At 39.2% G+C, this 12404-nt stretch overlaps 1 protein-coding gene across 1 annotated transcript; it reads right to left on the bottom strand.

Annotated features, from left to right (window-relative positions):
* Positions 1-241: 241 nt before the first annotated feature.
* On the bottom strand, positions 242-12287 carry LOC114460889 (uncharacterized). The gene is made up of 13 exons (XM_028442769.1): positions 12131-12287; positions 8439-8629; positions 8188-8349; positions 7896-8037; positions 7418-7730; positions 7193-7337; positions 6467-6610; positions 6136-6194; positions 5860-6050; positions 4926-5320; positions 4758-4854; positions 3355-3541; positions 242-1301 (listed from the first exon to the last, which is right to left on the bottom strand). Exons 1-13 carry the CDS (start codon positions 12248-12250, stop codon positions 1234-1236), a joined length of 2214 nt encoding a protein of 737 aa, XP_028298570.1. The 5' UTR covers positions 12251-12287; the 3' UTR covers positions 242-1233.
* Between the last annotated feature and the right edge of the window lie 117 nt (positions 12288-12404).

Below are 12404 nucleotides of genomic sequence, written 5' to 3'. Positions count from 1 at the left end.
AAGTGATTGACAGATTCATCAGCCAATCAGGTGTGTTTGCTTTCAGCCAATCATGTGGCTTCTTACATTTTCACATATCAGTAGCTCTGCAGTTGGTTTAACGGTGTGGCGGGTTAGGGTCGATACAACACAGTGTGTGCTTCAATACTCTTTCATTCGTATGGTGTTTAGTGATATCACTGCAAAAGAGGAGCTATTAACAGCACTTCCCATGAAAGAGCACACACGAGGAGAGGACATATTTCAATCATTTAAAAACTTTATTGAGAAAACTCAGCTCCAAGTGTACAAATTGGTGTCTATCACCACGGATGGAGCACCCGCAATGGTTGGCCGCGTTAATGGATTTATTGCCAAGTGCAGGCAGGACGATGACTTCCAGACTTCCTGAATTACCATTGCATAATCCACCAACAAGCGTTATGCACTAAAATGCTCAACATGAAAGAGATCAGGGATGTGGCAAATTTCCAGAACCTGGCGTCAGAGCTGGAAACGCAAGGGAAGGCCTGCGTGCAACTTGACAGTGCACGCTACACGGAGCAGATTGACAATTGTCTGTCAGAGTTTGACAAACGCATTCAAGACTTTTCTTTGCTCGAGCCATTCATGTGCTATCCTTTTCGGGAAGATGCTGATGTTGATTCACTCGCATCAAAAATTGCAACATCTCAATCCATCCGTTCAGTCATTCAATCATGAGTTGGGCTCACACTGGAGCCCACTTATCAAGATAAAGATGAACATATGATGGACAGTAGTCAGCTCAAGTTTCTGTTAAAATTGGAAAAGAAAAAGGGGGAAAATCACTGAAAATGTATTTCAGTTTCTTTTTTCTTTTTAAAAGTATTATTATTTTTCATTATAAGATTGAGAACAGATTTCAGAAAAAATCTATGGTGATTTATAGGATAACTTCACAAGAACAACAAAACATAAAAACAAGCTCACCTTAATCTTAACATGCACATTATTAATAGAGATCAAAATTAATAGTTGTTAAAAACCAGTTTATTTTCTGATAATGACATCAATAGTGGTTGACCCACAACGTTTCCCAAATACACCGTGTTACTTTTTATGTCACTTGTGATTTTAAGGTTAACATGTCTGCAAATACAGCACAAAGCCATCCTTCCACCCATTATTTCATCCTCAGCATGTTCATCCCAGGCTCAGAGTCAGAGGTGGCTGGTATTTGGCTTTGGACCTCCTGGATCTGTAGACCATCACTCAAACAACCAGGAGACAGCCCACAACCAGGATCACGTTCAACACCAGATTCAGATTCAGGAAGGACGCTGCAAAGGGAGAAAAACAGAAAAAGCTCATATCAAGATCATTTTTGATTGTTCAAATAAGTGATTTGGGGATTATTGTCCCAGGCTTAGGGGTGCACCGATTGCAAGTTTCTAACCAATCACCAATCTTTAAAAATCCTGACCTGCCAATCCCAATTTTTTATTTATTTATAACTGATGGCATACACCTTGAATGATCCAAACTTGTTTTATTGTATAACATTGAACATGAACAATATACATGTAACAACATAAACTTTTTTTTTTTGTTTTGTGTTTTTTGTTTTTACCTCAAATATAAACCATGAGTCCAAAGTACTAAATTATGAATAGTTCCTTTAGTCTAAAAAAAAAAATGTTTTGACGTTTTAAAAAACAAACAAAACATGTGCAACAGGTTACACTGCAGACCTGTTTTAATCTCTATACAAAAAAGAAAGTGCACAGCAGTATTTTGCTTTTATAAATAAAGAAAATTACAACAGCTTTCAACAATGTTGCTTTAGCTGTACCCACACCATGGTCTGAGTTCCTCAAAGGGTGCGAGGATGGTCAGCACATTGCCCATTAGCTCCCACTGGCGTCCACTGAGTGTGACTGGTAACTCATGCTCAGCAGCATACACGCCAACAGCTCCATTAGCGACTGTACGTTGTAGAGTCGGGAATAGGGAAGTGATAAATGCTTTAAATATCAAACAATTTTCCTTCCCGATGCCACAATATCTGCGATGCTGCGCTAGTTGTCCCTCGTTTACAACAAGTTGCAGTGTGTGCGCACCAGGCCGGGCAAACTTTTTAAGTTGGCATCATCCAGTGGTTTGGCCATATTACGAGCATTGTCCCTTAAAACAACGCGAACTCTTGCATAATTGATTTCCCACTCAGCCAACGTCGCTTTACACTCTGCTGGTAAGGTAGCAGCATTGTGAGACATTTCTTTACAGTGTAGAAGTATTTTACGATTAGGGACGGGTACCGAATTAGAGTACTTTTTTAGGTGTGGACCGAATTCCTGTACTTCCTGGAACCAATTCACATAAAATCAAACGATACCATATTTCGGTACCTAAGCACATCCTTGTGACTGTGAGGGAGTGGAAGAGTAGGTAATTTCCCATGCAGAATCTGAAAACAACATTGCACGCACATGACGGCAGTAGCTTTTTATGATGCTCTGCAGACCAAGCACCTACCAAACCCCTGCTCCACACAGAAACATGACAGGTGTAAATGTGAGCTTTACTCTGCAGCAATGCTTCTAAGGGCTTCAGAGCTACATCTGAAGCGGAGCGCAGGTTTATTTCTTGGTTCTGTGGTGCGCGCACACAGACACACTGCTGTGTCCAACAACCAGCTGAAACAGACAGAATTTCATGAACTCCATTTTTTTTGTAGTAGCTTTGCTCTTTTCACCGCTCATGAGCGCTAACAGCAGGCCACTGACTGTCTCTCTGCTCCCGCTAGCTTTAGCTTGATTGCTAGCTTCAAATGCTACATACTCGGCAGTGTGATGCCTTTTTATCTGGTGAATGAGGTTTGTTGTATTGAACGGTTTGTTTGCGGCCCAACCACAACGTACTTCCACATCACACAAGTTACAAATGAAGATCCTTTGGACTTTTTATTTCACCATGTAATACTGATAAACAGTGAGCATGCTTGGTTAACCCTACTCCGGTGACTGACTGTTAATTACACATGTAGCAGACGCATGTGCACGTTGTTGGTGGACTGGTCTGTCAGTCATCCTCACAGCAGAAGGGGACCGTGGCTGACTGTCAGACCTTTGCGGAGTTAGATAAGGTCAGTTTCATATGTAAGTATCACCGATGGCCGATCCCCCAATATTAAGGAAATCGGCGCCGACCGTTTGATGTATCCTTACAACAAATGTTTTGATCAATATATATTGTTCATTTATTTTCATCAGTATCTGCATACGATATTTGTTGGTTCACCTCCATCCCTTTATTTATCCACACTCACTTTCACCCACTCCCATGCTCTACAGTTTAAACATTAAGGCCTATAAAAGAATAAAGAAGACATACATGAGCATCCATTTAGGCTATCCAAGGATTTGGCCAAGCACAGGGGCCCCAGAGAGATGAGGTGGCGGTTGGTCTGACTGGCAGCTTCTCTCCTCCCACGATGACTTCCTGGTTGCATGCAGCCCTGAGAACAGCGAGTGTTCGGAACATCGGTCTTACACAGGAGAACAGAGCAGGTGATGTAGACCTGTACAGACAGTTTGACACGTATGTTAGTTCTTGTGATAGAGTGGGACACTCTGAAGGGGATAATACTGGTCTGACAGTATTCTTTGACAGGGGTCCGGTCAGAGAGAAGGGCACGGAGAAGTTATTACCAGCGTATTTATTATTGACGTTGGTGTACTGGCAGGGATGATGGTGAGGGTACAAATAGTTGTATGTGTGTGGTTCTTTAAAGGAAACAAATAAGATAACATTATTAATAATGTGCAAATAATAACATTATTAATATCACCAATCATGTACAAATAATACTAACAACACCATTAATATGTACAGATGTATAAATATGTTGTTCAAGAATAAACATTGAATCAAACCACCAAAATATATTAACTCGGTCAAACAACACAAATAAGCAGCAAAACAGCCAATGTGCAGGCATGCAAAGGGTTAAGGGTTATTGGTTAATGAAAGGATTCTAGACGGATTCAGCGCTTTTTGTCTCCCTCTAGTGGAGGCATGCACGACTGCACCACATGGGCCAATCACATGAAGTGCGCATGAGCAGAGAGTAACAAATTACTATCTAGGTGCATCTGACGTGATGCAGAAGATAAAAGAAATCTAGCAGTAAAAATAAAAGATGTGTAAACTTCAATATAACACACAGGAATACAGTTTAAAGCTGGAATAAAGTTAGGTACACCTTTCACAGTCTACCACAGCTTATAACACAGTCATGTGACCTATTAAGACCTAAAACACACCCGAAAAGTATTCTAACATGCACATAAGATCCAGGAAACAAGTCAGATGACAATATTAAAGTATTTGCAAACAATAAACTTACTTTAACTTAATCACGCACACGGAGAGAGCCCTTAGAAAGCAGCGTTAGTACTGAGGATGGATGCGCACAGAAAGGAAATGACATAACTACCAAGCAGTTTCAGAAAAAAAGAACTGTAACATAAAAGACTTTGACAGTGCTTTTAAAGCTTAAGGCAGTGGGTGGATAATCCAAGTCTACTTTGTGTAATTTACAACACCTTAAAGCAAGAGTGGAGTTATAGATTAAAATAACCTCTCAATCAATTTCTTTAAGAATGTATTCTCGAGACAAGCCCCGAACTCAATGAAGATAATTGTCCATTTCAAAATATTGTCCTTAGAGATTCACAAGCTCTGACCAGAGATTTTAAAGCACACACGTGGCACCCTAATAAAAGTTTTCTCACCTCATTGTGATCTTTGATGAACTCAAAGGCCGCCATTCCAAACCTACACTGAGACTTGGAGCTGTGGTAGACTTGCACGGTTGGGTCCTTCACACACCTGTACCAACCCAGTGATGACGTTTAGAAGGAAAAGCCACCACAGAGGAGGTTTTATTTGACTGTACCGACCCGTTCTCGATGATAGAGTAGCTGATGTCGGCGCTGGGGTTATCTTCAGGAGTTGCCTTGCATGATTCCACAAACAGCTCTACATTTGGGATGGACACGGTTGCTTCGATCTGCATGAACATCATCTGATCAAGGTAGACCTCTATCGGGTAGGTGCTGGCATCCACTTGTTGCCTAAACTGCTGGTTCTGAAAGAACTCAAACTGAAAGGTAAATGAGCCAAAGCCCCCTTCCTGGAAGGCGTACGGGTTCTTGTGCTTGAATCCCACAGTCAGGTTGGTTTTCTTTGGAAAGGTGCAAAAAAATGCAATCTCAACTTCGGTACTCCTGGAGATTATTTTTTTCGGTTCAGCAGAAGTGATTTTGTTCTTATAGAGGATGTGGTCTTCATCTTCCTGTAAAAACAATGAAATAATTTGTTTTCCATTCCATCATCTTTCCCTCTTTAGATGGCTTTACTGGTTAACAAACTTCCTGAAATAATTGCAAACATGCTAAATGTCCAACATTCTCCATGTTTAACACGTGCAAAATGTTCATTTAAATATGGCTGTCTACATGCGCACTGATTTGCACAGCGATCTTAGTAGATAAGGCGTAGCAAGTTAGGAAATAGCACCTCCAAAGTATTTAAGACAAGAGAATATGCACCTTTTATTTGGGATCTTAGTAAGTATGCCTCTTAGTCTTTAAAGTGCTGCATATTCAAGATATCAACTTGATACAACACTTTTATGAGATGTTTGTGTGGAGTCTGTGAGATCGGCTTTCTCATACAGACATCAGTGCCCTAATAAGAGTGACAAATCCATTATGATCACAGATTATCAATAAAGTATCATTGGATTTCATTTAAGGGCAAGGAGGCAGGTTTGTTATCCTCCAACTTGCCCACTGACATTTTAAAAAAATGGTGTTTCGGTGGATTTTGTACCTCAACATAAGTCCCACAGGAGTCCAGAGACATGACAGCCACAAGGTGGGTTGAGTTGGAAAGTGTTTTCAGGCTGCATTTGGAAGAAGTGTCTGATGAGAGTAGATGCAGGCTGTCCTCGTAACGTCTTAAGAGGTCGGTTTTCTCCACCTCAACCATCATTGTTGTTTCATTGCATGTAATTAAAGCCTCTATGTAACGAATGGAGAATTTTTGTAAACATGTTGTTTTCATAGTAATTGAAATATGATGATAGGTTTGAACGCTTCAACCAACCATGATGTCCAACATCAATCGTCACACAACGCAGCTCTGAGTGAAACACACGTCCAATACTGGTTTGTGACAAAAGAGATAGTATTTAATAAACAAAGAATAAACCTGTACTATTTCATGCGTGGATGTTGCTATGGGTGTTAAAGTTGATTGTTATAAACCTTTCCCCAGTTAGAACTGAGCTGCTTGTAGGGCTGCCATCATGCATAAATATGAATTAAATATAAAACTAGCATCCTTTACTGTATTTATCTCAGTAAAGTACAATCAAGAAAAGTAAAGCAATAAGGAGAAATAAACCTCAGCATAAATCCATAATTTAATGACTCACCCGTCGTGTGCTTCAGCAAGAAAGCAGACTGGAAAGTGATCATTCATTTCATTATCAGTTGGATTCCAATGTATGATGTAATCCCCTGTGGAGGTTTCATTACTTGAAATACCGCTTGGTCCCGTCACTGTAACTTTATAATGACTGCCAGGAAAAAAGCATTTACAAAAGGTCTCAATGTCATCTCCAACTAAGGTGCTGAAAAAACATCAGTTCACATCCAAAGAACACAGAATAGTTATCTATCTGATAACACACTGAATTTTTGTCAGTCCGATAAGACAATTTACCATAATTTTTGGACAATAAGCTGCTACTTTTTCCCCACACTTTGAACCATGCGGCTTCAACAACGATGCATCTATTTTACAGATTTTTTTCCGGTCCAACAGCTTCATGCTGCCAAAAGATTGAGCCTCGTCACATAAATAGACCAATGAATTTGCCAAACGGGTCATGGTGGACCAATGAAACTGTTCACATTAAATCAAAGTACTGTTGAAGAAACTCAGTGCTCTTCTTGAAATCGCTTGATTAGAGATGGTAAAAATGAAGAGCTGGTTGAAGATGGAGTTCAACACATACACATAAAGCATATGCATATGCAGACAAGATAAAATAAATGGAAGAACTACCAAAAGTATTTAAAACTTTTAAAAAAAGCCATTAGACAATATTGTCATTGTCTATACTGCATCACTAGTAGACACACATTGAATTTCATACCTGATGTACTCTGCTGTTGCCTTGACTGTAAATTTGAAGGGTTTATTGACAAAAGCTTGAAGATGGACTCCATTGGCTGGTGTCGGTGATACAAAAACAGGAAAATAATCTCCTTCGTTGCATGTAGGGGCAAAGTGTGAATCCACTGAAATCAGAAAAGAAGAATGTTGAGAAGTAGATTGTTTTAATCTGAACTGTAAAGTAGGTGAAACTGTTTCTCCATACCAAGAACACTGAATTGCAGAGGGAGTTTGCTCAAAGGAGGGATTGATGATCGGTAATGTTGTTGCTTATTGGACTGGCCCTGTGTACCAGGTCCCATTGTGGTCTGAGCTGCTTGAGGGAGGCTATTGACTAAAGTCTGGACATGTGTAGTGGTCCTTAAAGCACTTTGGTGCATGGATAGTGGCCACTTCACCGTATAGGATCCATCAGAGTAGTCCAATTTCACTTTTGTGTTAGGAAAATCTTCAATTACCAGTTCAATTGGCATGTATCCATGTCGACCAGCAAATGTGTATGTCAGTGAGCAAGAATCCTAAGAAAAGAAAAACATTTTGAGGACAATACAGATACACCAAATCATTTACTTTTCATCTTTATCGTTCCCCATCCCCTCTTAAAGCTCCTACAGTCTATACAAAGGCTGCAGCTTATTAACATCAAAGGTTAATAAATTATTTTCCTGTTTGTAGAAAAATACCTGATCTAAATAGAATCCTGGGGGGAGACTGCAGTGCCCACACTCAACAATGTATGAATTTGTTGCTACTCTGCATCTCACACGGTCGCCATCCGGGTCAAACATGTTCAGATTGAACGTTCGAGGGCAGTTTGTTGTAACTCTGTAACACAGGACACAACAGACGATGCAAAACAGAATAATAACCAGGCAATTCCACGTTCAGTAAACAGGAATTCACAAAATAATATTTTGTTTACTGCTTCATCAGGATAATTGTTATCCAGGTTTTGTGTGACAGTTGTCTGATTACCGAACAATCGGGAGCATGGTGGAGACAGGGGGTCTGTTTGATTGTTTTGTGTCAGATCGAATCCCCAGGTCCACGTGTACGATCATTCTCCAAGGTATGGAACTGTTTTTGTAATCTCTTATCCATGAGTCCCATCTATGGTAGTTGTAACTTGTTGAATATCTGTTTGAGAACATGTTAAAATAATTTGCATTAGGTGGCAACGAGTGAATGTGAGCACAGATCTTCAGCGCATTTGTGACAAATCTCACAGAATCTCGAATGGCAAGGTAGTGTTCAGTCTCAGTCTTGTCTTTGTCTCCTTCTGGGACCAGGCAAGATCGTAGGAGTTCGAAGCAACCTCAGTGGTGGCTGATTGGATGGCAGATCCACAGTTCCCATAAGCACATCTGTAAGGGTTCACATTTCTGGATAATGTGGTCTGCTTGTTACGGAGTTCCACCTGAAGAAAAGTCATGTTATTGTACAACGTCAGAAAGGAGAACATGGACACTGGATTTGTCTGTGATCTTCCTCCATCTCTATGCTGAAGCCGCCTAAAATATGGCAGCTTAAACTTAACATGTGACATTAGTTATGGGTAATAATTAGGGGGGTAAGGGGCTTAGTTGTCAAACTTCAGAAATGTACTGTTCTTATTTGCACTTGTTTTTGTACTTGATTAAAAATGTCAATAAAAATAAAGTTGGAATAATAACTTATCTGCTGCTAGTGGCCTATTTCATATTTATTTATTGACATAACATTACATAACAGTGCGGCTTTCCCCTTAGCTAGCAAGCTATCTAACCACAACATGTAGGACTTCTAGCTTCTGTGCTATAAAAGTAAAAAACGTTTTATAGAGGTTACATATAGTACGTACAAAATAAAAATGACGGCATTTGGATGATGAAACAAGTCATTAAAAATATGCAATTAATCACTTTAGTTCTCATAATTTTTTTGTATTGTTTGCATAATTTTATTATTTTAGTAATAGAGGCTTCATGTGCCGCTAGGCCTCACAGGGCTAAGTCACATAAACAGTATGGTTTTAAATACTAAACACACTCTGTGAAGCGTCCATAGAAACACCATCAAAATTAACAAACTATGGATCGTATACATAAACTGAATTATTAATATGAAAGCTAAGAATACATGTTATTCAGTGACGTGCAGTCAGTGTAGGAAAGGTAGGCAGTGCCTACCCAAGGGTGAACTGATATTTTAATATTTTGTTTTAACTATAATATAATTATATATGATTTATTTTTCAATTTCAGATTATTATTATTATTTTTTGCTTTTCATAGTCTAAAGGACTAAACATTGCTATTTCCTGGTACGGCAGAGGCTCTGCACAGTCTCACTCTGCTGTAAGCCAGGGGGAGGCCACACCCCCTCCCAAAAGCACATTGCTGCTTTGCCTCTGTTTCTATAGTGTATTTTTATGTGTTTGCGCATGCGCAGTCAGCTCTCCGATATGAAAACCATTTACGTACGGTTTTGACGTTGGTGGTCTCGATTTGCAACGCCCTGCCTACCCAACCCTAGTGCTCACGGCACGTCACTGATGTTATCAAAACGAACCTAAAGCCTCAAGCTTTCTAAATACATAGCAATTTACTGTGAAAATGTAAGGACTGTCCACCTTGTTTTCCCTTTCTCAGAGGGACTGGCAAGGTGGTCATGTGACCTGATGTTCGCTCCAAAGCAGGCGACTTCAAAGTTTGAAGACAAGAGTTTATTTATTCATTTTTTTATCCGGTACAGTACTGCAGAAGTTAAACGTTTCTGCCACAGACATTCAACCCTATGGACAATTTGGACACTTTAAATAATCTACATGGAACACTTTAAATAGTGGAAGAAAAGCAACGTACTGAAGTGTTTTTTATATGTTATGAGTCTGGGGTAAGTTTGTGCTGACAAAGCTTTTATTGGGGCAATTAAACCGAACTGACAGGAGTTGGTCTAAAAACGCGAGTTAAAAGAGAACATGTAGTTTGTCTTTTGTACATTTCTTATCCTTAAATTGTTTCACTTTCCATTTGACTCTCATCCTGGTGTGTATGTGTGTGTGTATTTCACTGTAAAATGATTGTCATTATCTTGTTTTTTTTCCCCCCACCTTTTTGTTGCACTGCTATAATGAAGCAATTTCAGTTTGGGATCTGTTCATCCAGATTGTTCTACCCTTGTTTCATACTCTCCTTCAAACAACATCACTTACAGATGATTCAGTTTGGCTTGCATGAAAAAAAAAAAATCTTGCTTGCAACCAGATTGTCTTATAATGGGCTTACCAAACACCTTGTGATTGGTGAGCTATTGTATTGATATGTCGCTATAATAATCTATAGGAAATCAATATTGTGGCACAATAATATAGATGTAGAGACCAGAAATAATTTGTTTTTTATAATATGAAACCTTTAAAGTGTAAAAACAGCGCATTGCACATAATAAACAGTATCGTAGCTTTTAAAACTTCTCTGCGTGCACTCGATCTTATTTCTCAGCGTGCTGTGTATTTTCTCAGAGGGTGACACGTCATCATGGACCAAGGCTCGACTATACGATCGCCGAGTGTTTTTCATTGATAGGCCGACCAGTAACAAATACTGTTAAAAACAATTTGTAAAATGCATAAGTAAATGTTTAAATAAGTTAAATCTGGTTAAAACTGGAAACCCCATCATTATTTTTTTCTTTCTCACTTGTCTTAAAAGCTGTTAACATGCCACTTATATAGTAATTTACTAGTTACAGTGTTTGTGCTATGTGATATTGCTTAAATATGGATCACACAGACGGGTGAAAACACCGGTCGCTTATATTCGTGTACTGATAACATGGCAGTGTAACTGTACTAGTGTAATTTGATGTTGATGAATCAAAAGAGCTGCTTCATCATATTGAACGCCTATTTAAAACTGAAATCGTCTAGGGATTTCTAAATATGAAATATGAGCAGAAACATACATGCTAAAAGGTAGGATAGTATAAGCAACCAGCTGTGACAGTGTTGGAACCCATTAATCTCCAACAGTGACAGTTTCAAAAACTCAGCCAATAGCAAAATTCAATTGTAATAGCTGCCGTTCAACCCTTAGGCAGTTACTTTGTAATTTTACAACAAAATACGCCAAAGCAAAATACTTGGACTAAAATGTTGAGAGTTGGATCAGGATCAATCAACAACACTACTTAATCTCAAAAAAGTGGTTTAAGGGTTCAGTTAGGGCTGGGCAATATGGACCAAAACTCATATCTCGATATCTTTTCTCAAAATGGCGATATACGAAATAAAGCTCAATATTTTTAATTCAAATAAAGTCAGGCCAGAAAAACAGTTTTGCGTTAAATTTGATGATGAAAAATGCCACACAGGCTCATTTATTGACAAACACCTACACAATATGAGCCACTTTTGGCTTTTTCTCCCATAAGGGACAGCATGTGTGAGTGAGTTCTGTAGTGTGGCTTGTTTAGGGGAAGGTCTGGGTTAGGACGCACTCAGAAATCCATCTGACTGTGCTTTTCATGCTGTTCTGAGAAGTAGCAAAAGCAGCGACTCCTAAAACGAGTATTTCAAATGAGCTATAAAATGAAAATATATAAATTGATATTGGCGATATTACATTTTTCTATATCACCAAAAAAGAAAAGTCATTATATCTTGAATCTCAATATATTGCCCAGCCCTAGGTTTATTTACTCTATAAAATGCATAATTTGTTTGTGCCGTGGCTTAATAACATTCAAAATCCACACAATGGCTCCTCTGATAATCGGTTCTGAGGGTTGTGAGCCTTTGCCTACATTGCAGAACTGTTGAAGTATTAAATAAAAGGGATGCTAGGTTTAAACAAGTTTTCTCGGGTAGCGTATCACATTTATAAAGCTCATCAGAAATGCAATTATGATCTGGTGTTTTTTTTAGTGAGTGTATTACCTCATATGTCCCGCCTTCTCCTTTGGGGGTGATGGTCTGTGCTGCTCCAAAGTACCAGTACACGGACCACACAGATGCAGGCATGAGCAGAACATGGAGCAGCAGAAAGAGCAAAGTCATCTTGACGGGTCTCGCTCCAAGTGCGTATGCTGCAGCTTAAATGTTCTGGCAACAACGAAAAAATAAACATTAGCCCAGGTGACTGCAATGAATGAAGGAGAACTGGTTCTGAGTTTTGATTTCTCAGTGATGACCACATACCAACAAGTTTTGT

Source organism: Gouania willdenowi, chromosome 3 (genome assembly GCF_900634775.1).
Source record: "Gouania willdenowi chromosome 3, fGouWil2.1, whole genome shotgun sequence".
NCBI classification, from domain to species: domain Eukaryota; kingdom Metazoa; phylum Chordata; class Actinopteri; order Blenniiformes; family Gobiesocidae; genus Gouania; species Gouania willdenowi.
The sequence above is the reverse complement of the archived record's forward strand: the minus strand, read 5'-3'. Positions and strand labels throughout refer to the sequence as shown.